The sequence below is a fragment of the Drosophila serrata genome, unplaced genomic scaffold (genome assembly GCF_035046125.1).
Source record: "Drosophila serrata isolate PLE 108 unplaced genomic scaffold, ASM3504612v1 contig_359, whole genome shotgun sequence".
Lineage (NCBI taxonomy): Eukaryota > Metazoa > Arthropoda > Insecta > Diptera > Drosophilidae > Drosophila > Drosophila serrata.
The window spans coordinates 993,092-1,006,513 of NW_028257257.1; the positions used below are offsets into that span (position 1 = coordinate 993,092).

General features: G+C 34.0%; 2 protein-coding genes across 2 annotated transcripts; both read right to left on the reverse strand.

Annotated features, from left to right (window-relative positions):
* Positions 1–1,467: 1,467 nt before the first annotated feature.
* On the reverse strand, positions 1,468–3,189 carry Ir67b (Ionotropic receptor 67b). The gene has a single exon (XM_020953301.2). The coding sequence runs from the start codon at positions 3,187–3,189 to the stop codon at positions 1,468–1,470; it is 1,722 nt and encodes a 573-aa protein (XP_020808960.2).
* A 715-nt stretch (positions 3,190–3,904) lies between these two features.
* Positions 3,905–5,641, reverse strand: Ir67c (Ionotropic receptor 67c). Its single transcript, XM_020953300.2, has one exon. The coding sequence runs from the start codon at positions 5,639–5,641 to the stop codon at positions 3,905–3,907; it is 1,737 nt and encodes a 578-aa protein (XP_020808959.2).
* Positions 5,642–13,422: the final 7,781 nt, after the last annotated feature.

Sequence of the window (13,422 nt, forward strand, 5' to 3'; positions counted from 1 at the left end):
CGGGGCTGCAAATGCAAATGCAAATGAGAGGCCGCCAAGGGAGGCGTGTCACCATCTAAGCCAAATATTTTAGCGTATTTTCGTTGTAATTACAGTTTTGGGGCTGGGAGAGTTATGGAAGGAGATCTCTTGGAGGTAGCTAACAAAATTATTTATGAGCCCCGCTGAGCAGGAAAATATGACACCAGAAATCTGGGCATTAAATTAGTTGAAGAAGTCAAGAGAAATTGAGACTATTAAAATGGAAAATAAATAAACTGGTTGGAGAAATCAAAAATTCAATCTTAAGATTGTTTAGTGAGATATATACAGATTGAAATAAAAAGTAATCTTATTTTGCCCTTGCAGGGTATTATTTTTTCATTCAGAAGCTTAAAAGAAAGTGAAGGAGTCATTTCCGACCCTATAAGCCATATATATTCTTGATCAGCATCAACAGCCGAGTCTTTCTAGGCATCAAGAAATAAAATAATTTTTTGAAAAAAATTTTCAAAATTTTTGGACAAGTTTTTACATTGTTGACATATTGAGAAATTGACAAAAAATGTAATATTTTAAAATTATAAATAAGGTATGCAGATTTATTAACCTATTAAAAACTAACACAGAACAGCTTTCCGGATCGAAATTAATGCCTTTTTGGCTTAGTTATGCGATTTTTAATCTGTTGATATTAGAACAATGTTCATATAAAATATGCAAATATTTATACCTTTACAGGGTATCATACTTTCAGTCTGAACCTCGAAACGGATTGAAGGAGTCATTTCCGACCCTATAAGTCATATATATTCTTGATCAGCATAAAGAGGAGAATCTTTCTAGGCATCAAAAAAATAAAATAATTTTTTGAAAAAAAGTTTCAAAATTTATGGACAAGTTTTTACATTGTTGACATATTAAAAAATTGACAAAAATTATAATATTTTAAAAAATTTAATTAGGTATGCAGATTTAATAACCTATTAAAAACTAACACAGAACAGCTTTCCGGATCGAAATTAATGAATTTTTAGTTTAGTTATGCGCTTTTTAAAACCTTGATTTGTTGGAAAAACTGTCATATAAAAATATAGATTATAATCGATTTCCGATTCGATCCTATAATAAAATTTCAAGTGGTATATATATATTCAAGGGTATATAAAGTTTCGCTTCCCGATTTTAGTTCTTGTTTTTATATTAAAATTTATTTATTTTTAATTTTCATTCCTTTAATTTAATGCTGTAATTTGTTCACTTATCTTGAATTTAAAATAAAACTAGTATATTCTGCGAATCCGTTTTACCTATTTATATCAGTTTAACAGTTTATTAATATTTATATTAGATATTATAGGAACTGTGTAATTACAATACTATTGATAAAATGTTAATAGGAGCTTTCTCATCCGTACATATAAATCAAATGCATTTATTATTTAATAAATATTTTAGGAACGATTTCTTTTTCGATATAGTTTCTTATTATTTTGACAGCTTAAAGTCTACAGTAACCTTTATTCGAGTCGCCGCTAACAGCAACTCTACAAAAAATGAAATTAAAGCCAAAAACAAACCACCCAACCAAAATCCGGCAACCAGATAATAATATTCTAAATTATTTGATTTAACTTTCAAATACTTATCCCGAAAATCGAAAGTCAAGAGACCGCTCTGTATGCCATGCAAATAGGCATCTTCTTTCATTTTTAAGAAGATGCCACTCTCAAATGTTCTGCGTGAAAACCAATTAAAGAGCTGCAGGTAAGGACGTCCAAAGGATGTGGAAATTTGGAGGGGCTGTTGGTACAGTATATGGGGAAATTTCCGGAAAATTGGTAACTTTAGGAACTTTTGCTGATACAGGGCAAACTCAAGGCGATCGAAGAACCCCGAATGAATGCAACTTGTATTTAAATTTCTCCTAAACATATCCACATTTTGCTCTGAAGTAATGACTATGCGAGAGATTAGTTTATGGCGATCGGGAATTAGTGTCTGCATCGTTGTGACATCAACATCAATCAACGGCCAAATACCATCCGTTTCATCGAGATCCTGCCAAGAATTTACTTGCTTTTCGTAGAGTCCTGTGGCCAAGTTACTAGATAGTTGGGCCAAATACAGGTTAGTCAGTATAAATCCAGAAGTGGTTAGTATTATGAAGAGCAGAAAACGATGATGCGATGGTCGAGCACCCATATCCTTGCCTCCAGAGAGATATAGAACAAGGCGAAGTATATTCAGAAAAGCTCCACTCAGGTTTAGTTTTCCTTTTGTTAAAATCCTCAAGGCCAGAGAGCAGTATCCTATGATTATTAACCAAGTTAACCAGGTGCTTAAAGAATAAGGTCGAACCAGGTATAGATAATTTGGTATACGTCTCGATGAGGGCACTATAAGGCCACAGTTCTCCAGATACATGATATTCGTCATTTGAAAACCTTCCAAAGGTCTGATTAGGAAGGGAAAAAAATCAATAGATCGATTGTGCAAAAGCTGTAGACCATCCTGGACAGTTGACACATTCCGAGTTTGTACTGATCCATTATAAAATCTGGTGAAATCCATTATCATTCTTAGCATATAGCCAGTTAGTATCAATTTGTTGTTACGATCTCGAAAGGAATACCAACGCGGTGCACCTGCCGTCACAAGGCCACTGGTAATGTTGTGTCCCCGGAAGTTCCAATTTAATTTAGAGGTAATATGGTAATCCATTACATTCGCTAAATGTAAGATCCTGAAATTCTCGTAAGGCAAGAAGCTGTAGAGTCCATCTGAGTTTGGTAACATAACAATTACATGCAACAAGCCTGCTCCAAAACAACGTTTAAATATTGTAGTCAAATTTTCATCAGTTCCATCTTTGTAAAATATTAATACATAAAGATGTTGATATTTCCACAACCACTTTGTTAAATAGTCAAGACCACTATTTAGGTGGGGTTCTTCCAAATAAAGTATAGTTAAGGTACAGCTACTGAAGTTTCCCTCCATAACTATTTGATTTTCGATATTGCTCAGCCATAAACTAGGTAAAAGAGGCTGCCTGGCTGCTTCCAATATATCAGAACCATTACCAAACTCCAAAAACACATTGAACTCCGCTTGATATAATATATTTAGCTCTCGAATCGTTTGACCCAAACGAATTCCATCGGCCAGCGAGAGGTTCTGAAGCGTGTTTAGCAAAAGTAAATCCATTGAGGCGACTCTGAATTCGTCTGCTTCGAGCTGCTTTTATAGGCACTTCCCAAAGACAGCTCCATAAATGGTATTATTATGCTATTAAAGCTATAATATATAATCATTTTGTGACACTTTTCCTAATTTAACGCATAATGGCAAACGCACCAATTATAATTAATGGAATATAATTACCTCATGGCAGTTTGTTAAACGAGCATTCGGTGGATTACACCAATTGTATACAATTAAAGAGGTATTTATGTATTGTAAGTTGCCTAATTAAATGTGGATGTGGTTATTCGAGTAGTAAATGAAATATTTTGGTTTAATTTTTGGATGATTTTCAGTTTCTGTTTCAATAGGATTTATTACAAGTAAATCTTTTACCATTAGGTAAACCCAAGGAGGCGAAGACAAGAACATGATAATGTGGGCTTCTTGATTATTTGTTGCTCTTATATATTTATTAGGGTGTATTGTTTTTGTTAATTATGAAAGCGTTCATAAACAGAGAATAAAACAAAAAAAATCGGAAGGTTTAAACCCTTAATTTCAAATAGTTTTTCCGTACTATAAAAGTTAAGCTAAAAGCATGTAATGTATAAGACTAACATCAATATAATAAATTGTAAATAGTTCAATATATCAATTAATAAGTATCATAATTTCAACATACACAAAGTATTTGTATAATATTTATAATTTTTATACATTTTTGTGACTAAAGACATTATTTGTCTTTAAAAGCCCATTGAAGACACTTATTCCCAATAATAAATCCCTTTTTCTCTACCAAAAACACTATAATGCTGATAGACCAACCGAAGCCCAACAAAATATAGGCAAAATAATAAAATTCCATGTCAAAGACATGGATCTCACGAGAAGTGGAGTGCCGGAAGCTGATTTCACCACTGGAGATGCCCTCGTTTAAGGTGTCGCTCTGAAATTTCGCCAAAATGCCCGACTCCCATATCCTGTGAAGATAATCATTAAATAATTCCGCATATGGCAAACTATGCCGCAAAGCGACAAACACCGGTCTCTGGTCGTAGATATCATTAAGTCTCTTAAAAATCGGCACTCGTAAATAAACCTGCTGGTACAATTCAAACTCAATGCGATCCTCATAGGCCGTATAGACATATGTTGTATTCAGGCTCTTGCGATGAGAAAAGACCTCAGCTATTGAGGTGCTTACAACGATATTTTCAAATTCTGGTTGTATTAACTTATCCCTGGTCATATTATGCAACACTTCCATGTCAAAACTTTCGAGTATCAGTGTACGGTTCTCACGAAATAGATCCTCAAAGGTATTGAGTTGTTTTTTAAACAAACCAGTGGTCAGGAAACTTGATAACTGAGCCAAATACAAATTAGTTAAAATAAATCCCACTGTAAAGAGAACCAGGAAAGCGATCACACGATGCAGGCCCAGTTTGTAGTGCCAATTATGGCTAATCGGAAGTAGGAAAAGACATTGCAAAACATCCAAAAAAGTTGATGATAAAGTAGAAGCATCCTTTTGTCGATGTTTTAGCCTCCAGATCATTATCGAGGAGTACATCAAACTGGCCATTATAGTAATCCAGGTTGTCCAAACAAAGGGTTTCAGGAAGTACAAACTCTTTGGCAAAGGCTCAGCCCAGGGAACAATTATAAAGGTTTTGATATTATATAAAATAGAACTGCGGTAGAAATATTGCCAATTCAAAATGTGTATAATCCGAGGCATCATATCGATGTGACCATTTAATAATTCACTTTTTAGTTCGTCATAGGGAATGATCTCCTCATTGGCATAGGCCATTCTCTCAGTGCCATTGTAGGCATTTATAAATCCTTTTACTAGCTTGTACATATAACCCGCGTAAACCTTTTTCCCTTGACGATTATTATAGTGGAAACAACGCGGTGTCATTGTCTCTCCAGTTATATTCACATCGATTCCATGTAGATTTTTTAGTGTAGTTATTTTATAGAAATTTTCTATTTCTTCCAATTGATGTATTTGTATTTTGGGATAAGGTGTATAGGTGTAAAGCGATCCATTCATTGTATTCAAGGCCAGCGTATGAAGAAATCCCTTCTGTAAGGCTTGCTCGAAATAGAAATCCATTTCAGAATTTAGAATATAAAATACAGGCAAATGTTGAAGTCCCCAAAGAAGTTCCTTTAATCTTTTTAGGGTTCGATTTCCATTGGCTTCCTTTAAGCAGGCAATTAACAAAGCTCTCTCGCTGAATCTTCCCATTAATTTCGGTTGTTCATACACAGAATTAAGTTGCAAATTTGGAACTTCTCCCTGATCTACCGATATATTCACATCTTCGCAATTCATATAAATATTAAGCTCTAGTTGCATATCTCTATTGAGGCGTTGAACCACCTCTTGTGGTGTCCAGCTACTGCAGATTCTTCCATATCCAAGGATAAGAACTATCAAAATCAGGAAGCGGCACATGATGAAGCCAAGCTAGAAAAAAGGACACTGAGGCTTGGGAGACAAAACCTATGCAGTTTTAAGGCCTGGTCACGATCTCTATCGGAAACAATTACATTGCATTGTCAATAAATTAAAGTTAAGTTGGAAATAGAGGTATGTGGTGGGTACACTGAGAAAAAGTATATAATCAAGACAGGGTATCGTAATTTTAGTCATATGCTTAAATCACTATGAAGGAGTCATTTCCGACCCTATACACCATATATATTCTTGATCAGCATCAACAGGCGAATCATTCTAGACATCAAAGAAATAAAATAATTTTTAGAAAATATTTTTCAAAACTTTTGGACAAGTTTTTACATTGTTGACATATTGAAAAATCGACAAAAATTGTAATATTTAAATAATGTAAATAAGGTATGCAGATTTATTAACCTATTGAAAACTAACACAGAACAGCTTTCCGAATCGAAATTAATGCCTTTTTGGCTTAGTTATGAGATTTTTAATCTATTGATATTAGAAAAATCGTCATATAAAATATGAAAATATTTATACTTTTACTTTCAGTCCGAAACTCGAAACAGAGTAAAGGAGTCATTTCCGACCCTATACACCATATATATTCTTGATCAGCATCAACAGGCGAATCTTTCTAGGCAAAAAAAAAAAAAATAATAAAATAATTTTTGAAAAAAAAATTTTAAAATTTTTGGACAAGTTTTTACATTGTTGACATATTGAAAAAAAAGGCAAATATTGTAAAATTAAAAAAAAAAAATAATTTTGGTATGTAGATTTATTAACCTATTGAAAACTAACACAGAACAGCTTTCCGAATCGAAATTAATGCCTTTTTGGCTTAGTTATGCGTTTTTCAAAACCTTGATTTGTTGGAAAAATTGTCATATAAAAATATAGCTTCAAAGAATGCGTGTATTTTCAACTTAGTTATTATCGACTTCTGATGAATTTTCTTACAGTGCATGGCTTATCGCAGCATCTACCAAATTGCCCCTTTGACCACGACCAGTTAAACGTAATTGTTTGCGGTTGGCTTCGGTTGTTCTAACGTGACCGAACAATTGCTAAATGTCATAGAGATATTGTTAATAAAATTACATGACTGCTAAATGGGCGCTAAACTGGGCGGTGATCTAAGAGAATTATGTCAGCCAGATGGTATGTTGTAGGTGCCAATGAGTGATTTCAATTGAAATCTAACAGTTGATAGGTGAGGATTTTTTTGTTGCATGGAACAAAATGATAACCATAGTCACAAAAAAATAAAATGATAATTTTAGGAGAATATTTAATTGGAATTAAAAGTAACCAGAGTACCATACTCAAAAAGTCATTTACTTTTTAATTTAGAATTCGGGGATTACTCAGACACTTTAATTTAAATATACCAATGAACAAGTTAAATGTAAATATTTGGTAATTTATATAACGTAATAATGAATAATTGTTTTCTTAGTATTTAAAAATACTTTAAATCATGTTAAAAAGGCATTTTAATCCATACATTTATAACCAATACCTAACAAAATTTTTTATCCATATTCTCTGGCACATACATTGGCGAAACGCACTGTCGATTGACCCCTTGCTCTGATTAGCTTCAAATGCTGTCAGTGACTTTGACTTTGTTATTTACGGCTGCTGCTGGTGCTATTGTTGTTCTTGAATTTTTACTGCATTCGTTTGGCAGTTCTGTTTGGTTTTGGCCAGAAACTCGTTAGCCCACAAGCGGGATCAGCCAAGAGCCAGCCAGCAGTCAGAAAAGGCAACAAACGAACCGCATTGAAATTGAAATCGCTCATAAATTCAGTTGCTAATTGTAAAGAATGGCAAGACCTTGGAATTTAAAAAGACAAAAAAATCATTTCCAATGGCTACTGCAGCGTTTGCCAAGCCACAAAAATGCCTCGCGAAAAAATATGAAGCTGCTGAAAAATAACAATAAATAAATATAAATTTCAAGCGCAAACATAAAGAGCTATTGACTGTTGACTTTTATGAACAATTAGGCGGCAGCCACTTAAAATGGCCAACATACTTATGCATATATCTACATATATGTATACGATATATCTCCTCAGATGCAGATACGCAGCGCAGTGCGCCGAGTGAGAGAACAAAAGATACTCAGATACTTGTGCACGTATAAGGCCAATTCGCTAATCGTAATGGTAATGGCTTCTCTATGGGCCTGGCCCAATAATAAACAACAATTGATTAGATCGAAGGGGTGGGACTTGGGTTGGATAGAACAGGAGGGAGTCCGGGCCTTTTGGACTTTAATTAATGCATTCAAAGCATTTATGTAAATGGCGGGAAATAATTTATCACCCATTCAAGACAGCAAAAGCGAATAAATACAACGACCAATCAAGTGTTGCATCCAAGCATTGCGATACAGTAAGGGAAACTAATGAATAACTATAATATAAAATATTATATTAAAATTATTTAAAGGAATATAAATGAGATTTCTACATATATAAAAATAAATTAAAGTGGTTCTAGAAATCAATATAATTTTAAAGAAAAACTACTTTTTAAGGAGAGGTAAATAATAAATAAATTCACTGATTATAAAAGCACACATCTTTGAATTTTGTAAATTTATTAAGAAGAATATTATGTTTTAACAAATTATTTTCAATAAAGATTATCCCTCCTTTGTAATATTCACTGTGCCCTGGGTGTCTCTATATTTTTTCTATTTGTTACACACAAAAAATGTTTCGATATTTCCATTTTTTCTCGATTTCTGTGTTCATTAGTGCAACGCCCACACATTGGGCACATTGTGGTATGGGGGCGTGGCCGCAGTTGAACATTAAATGCGGCTCCGTTTGATTTTCCACCGATTTCTCGCTGCCTCGTTTGCTGTTGTTGTTGTTGTTGTTATTTCCATGTAATTAGTACTTAATTTATAATTTTTGTGGCGGAAAAATTGCAAACCAAATTGCTGAGCAATGTTTCTGTCTGTCCGTGTGTTTGTTTGAGAAATCGGCGCAAGGTTATATAGATATAGTAGATACTAAATAGCATATTCAAACCATTATTAGAAGGCATTTCTGTGTGGGTGACTATTTCATAGTTTTTTTTTCTTTAATTTTTTTTTGTAATTTGTTGGATAAATTCCAGCAGAATGGCAGGCGGAAATGCAAAATAATTGCACTGAATATGGCACATATTTCAGTACGTTCATCTCCTTAACCTTCTCTTTTTGTCGGATTTTTTTTAATTTTTGTTGTTGCTGTTGTGCGGCCACTTTGCCAGCAATTTCCGCAAATTAAACAACAATTTCTATCTTCCTTGATACCAGATAGTCAAGCGCTTAGCTCACATTGACTGCAATCATTAACCGGAGAGCTATTATGGAAGAAAGGATACGACGTGGCATTCGGAATTTTACACATATAAGTTGAGGGGTACACTGGGGAAAATAATGTCGTTTTGTTTAAATTTCTACATATCATTTAGAGTGTAAAAATAAACAAGGTTTATACGAGAACAACAATTCAGATGAGTGAGTGATAAGTATTTTAGATCTCATCAAATAAGAAATAAAAATATAATGAAAAAGTTCCAATATTTAAATGTATTACCTATGAGAAATTGAAGTATTTTTAATAATTTGATAACCACAAAAATATAAACAACACAAAAAGTTGTTTTATGGGTTCTGGAATTTCCTTTTTATATGCGAAATAAATGCTTGATAACCATATATGTATAGAAATATTAACAATATTTTTGTACACATATTAGTTGCTATATTTCTCCCAGTGCACATTAACTGAGGTAGATGGTTGATGCTCATCCAATCGCTCCATACAATTAAATAACAGTCCGGCGAGTTAATGCGACTAACTAGAAATAAATAAACAAGGTAGCTTGGCAGCCTGGCAGCCTGGCAGGCAGTCAGGCGCCCAGTGGCAGCCACCACCTCGGATGCACCACCTCCACTCCCCGCATGGAGCACCCGCGGGCTCGCGGATAATTCCATCACTCAATCCCCATTGTGGTCGTCAATCAAGGCTGGCCTGTACCTCCTCGCTGAGTACCGACTACTGTGCGTATGACCACCGTCGTCTCGGTCTTTTTCTTTTCGCTCAGTTTGGGGACCGCATAATGATAGAGCGGACCCGGGAGCTGGCGTTAGTCGTCGGGGCTTACTCAATTACCTTTGACTAAATTATGGCCAATTGTTGCACTGAACATGTGTTGCATAATTACGGGCTGTGGCAGCCACGTACGCGCTGCAAGTTGGTAGCTGCGAGCTGAAATTTGATTACTGCTTATAGATTAAGAGTCGCGGCGATGGCAATGCAATGACTTTGCGTTAAAGTGCACTGAAAGCAAATGTATTTCTATGTGAAGTCTAAGAAACTATAGTTTTAAATGATACAGGAAGTATTGGGAGTCAAAATTAATAAAATAATATATTTAATAAAAATAAGAAAGCCAAGACTAGCTAGCTATAATTTGATTATATTTAATTCCAACAATTCCAACATAAGTTAATAATAGAAATATTCTATTCACAGATGTATTTCTATGTGAAGTCTAAGAAACTATAGTTGTAAATGATACAGGAAGTATTGGAAGTCATAATTTATTAAATAATATATTTTATGAAAATAAGAAAGCCAAGACTAGCTAGCTATAATTTGATTATATTTAATTCCAACAATTCCAACTTAAGTTAATAATCAAAATATTCTATTCACAGATGTATTTCTATGTGACGTCTAAGAAACTATAGTTTTAAATGATACAGGAAGTATTGGAAGTCAAAATTTATTAAATAATATATTTTATGAAAATAGGAAAGCCAAGAGACTTTACTAGCTATAATTTGATTCTATTTAATTCCAACAATTTCAGCTTAAGTTAATAATAGAAATATTCTATTCACAGATGTATTTCTATGTGACGTCTAAGAAACTATAGTTTTAAATGATACAGGAAGTATTGGAAGTCAAAATTTATTAAATAATATATTTTATGAAAATAAGAAAGCCAAGACTAGCTAGCTATAATTTGATTCTATTTAATTCCAACAATTCCAACATAAGTTAATAATAGAAATATTCTATTCACAGATGTATTTCTATGGGACGTCTAAGAAACTATAGTTTTAAATGATACAGGATGTATTGGAAGTCAAAATTTATTAAATAATATATTTTATGAAAACAGGAAAGCCAAGAGACTTTACTAGCTATAATTTGATTCTTTTCAATTTCAACAATTAAAACTTAAGTTAATAATCAAAATATTCTATTCACAAGTACTGAAGTTTTTTTCCCAGTGCCCTTAGTTACCTTAGCTTGAACTTGCGCCTTCGGGCCTGGCCACTAAATGTGTTGCAAACTTGGCCACGTTGACAGGTTAATGTCCATATGGCCAGAAGGGCGGCAGTAGGAGTGCCACAAATATTTTTTTTGGGTACACTTTTGGTACAAAATTCTGCGGTTTAGGGCGTTAACTTGCAACTAACCAAATCAATTATATTTTTTATGTCTATTTTTTTGGTAATTTAGTGGAGAGCCGTAGAAAATGAGGAAAACTGGCAACCCACACGTGTTGGCAACATTGTTGTTCCTGTCGTTGTTACTATTGTTGTTTTGGTGTGTTCGTTGGTGTGTCGTTGTTGAGGTTGTGAGTTGTTGTTGTTGTTGGCGGGGCAATTAGCGTCGCAACATTTACGAGTGCCAGACAAATTACCGGGCAACATGTTGCAATTAAAATAACGGCACGCCAACTTTCGCCGCAAATCGTTCGCAGCAGCAAAAATGTTGCGAGCGCGCGTGCGACAACAAAAAAAAAACATACACACACTTTTTACTAATTTTTTTTCTCGTTTGTTGGTTGTTAGTTGGTACACTGGGAGAAATATTATTTAACTAAGAGAAAACAAAAATTATATAATTTTTAACAAAGTCAGAAACTAAAAGTTTTATCTTTTAAGGAATTCTGTGATTAGTATTTGATTTTCTTTATGGAATGAAAATTATATTTAAAAAATATATAAATATATCCTAAGTAAAGAAACTTTGTATAAATAAAAACCAACATTTTAAATCTAAATTAAATTGAATATGCATGAATATTTTGCTTTTGCAATGTTTTTTTTTCTTTATACATAAAATTTCAAGGCGCTTTCTTTCAAGATGAAAAGATTTAATTTCCTGAGTGTAGTTTAGCCTGTGTTTGCCGTGAGTTTATGGCGCAAAACACTTAACCAAAAGAGCCAAACCTTTCGCACACAAATTCAATTTGTTTGCATTTTAATTGTCGTTTGTCGCCGCAGCCCGAAAAAAGAAAAATTGCCAACAACTCGTCGCCAGTTGTCGCAGCAAATGCAGCAAACACACTCACTCTCCTCTCAAACACACATATGTATATTGTACAGATATGGGTGTATTTTTATGGCCTTATCCTACGCATTTTCAATGCTGTTAACAGCTTTGTCCGAGGGTGTGTTAAATATTTTTTATGGCTTACTTTGTGCGCCCAACAATCATTTCTGTTTTTTCCTCCTCGTCGTCGTGCGCTTGGTATTTTTTTTGGCTCTTAGCTGCATTGACTGCCATTTTTATGGTTATTAAAGCCGCGAGCCGTCTTGGCCCTCATGTGTGTTAGCTGTTCGCTGTTCACTGTTAGCTTTTAGCTGTTAGCTGTTAGCTGTTGTTGCCTGTTATGTTAGCTGTTCTCGTTGTTGTTGTTGGTGTTGGTGGTGTGGGCGCAAACGTCAAGATAATTACGTGCTAAAAGTCAAGACAACACAAAGCGCTCGAGATAAGTCTGCATTTTTAGTGTCGAGAATTCATGAAACTATCGACAAGAAATTCAATAAATTTGTTCAAAAATGCCTGGCATGCATTCAGATTTGTGAAAAAAAAAATCACTAAAAGCTTCATGCATTTGGGTGTGGAAATCGTAATTAAAAAATCGAAATAACGGTCTTAGTTGTAAGATCTTTATTTACGATGCACTTAAGTATTTTATAGGACTTTTAAAAATATCTATTGTATATGCTTCCAGTTATAATTAAACATTTTCGGTAGTGAAAATGCCAACATGCTGACAGAAATAATGAATTTCTTAATGGGCCAGCATCGTCAAATAAAAAAAAGAAATAGTTGTACAATAAATGCCAAATGTTTAAGATTTTTATGGTTTTGATTGTAATCCCATACGATTGTAATACTCTAAAAATATCCTAGAAGAAAGTACAACCCACACTATTATAATACTCTAAAAATATGCTTTAAGAAACCCAATAGTGAATGAAAAATTACCCAGATTTCAAAGCCCCTTGAAACCGTATACAAAATATTAAAAAAACTAGACAAGATTATCATTTCACAGACGTGATTTCAATTGAGAAAAATATCGTATAACTAAAATTTCTTACATGTGTGGTCCTAAGCTCTTGTAAGTTGCCCCTAAGCCCTGGCCGCAGACTGTTAAGCCCCACTGTGTGACCCGAGACTCGAGCAGGCGGCGGCCACATACCAAAAGGTATGCAGACACACAAAAAAAATGTATGTGACAGAGGAAAAGGAGAAAAATAAAAACAAATCAATAACCAGGCAACACCTGCAGCCCATACGAACACGGTGAGCTGTCAAAAAACAGGCAACAAATACAAAGTCAGGCTGCCAATTGTCGACAATCAATCAACTATTGTTGTTAAGTGCCCGTTTATGTGGCTGATTTTTTATTGCAAACGCATTTCCCCACCATCATAAACTAGGAAGAAAAAAAGG

Excerpts from the sequence above, each read along its gene's own strand:
- Ir67b (XM_020953301.2), bottom strand. The coding sequence starts at position 3,189 with ATGGATTTACTTTTGCTAAACACGCTTCAGAACCTCTCGCTGGCCGAT.
- Ir67c (XM_020953300.2), bottom strand. The coding sequence starts at position 5,641 with ATGTGCCGCTTCCTGATTTTGATAGTTCTTATCCTTGGATATGGAAGA.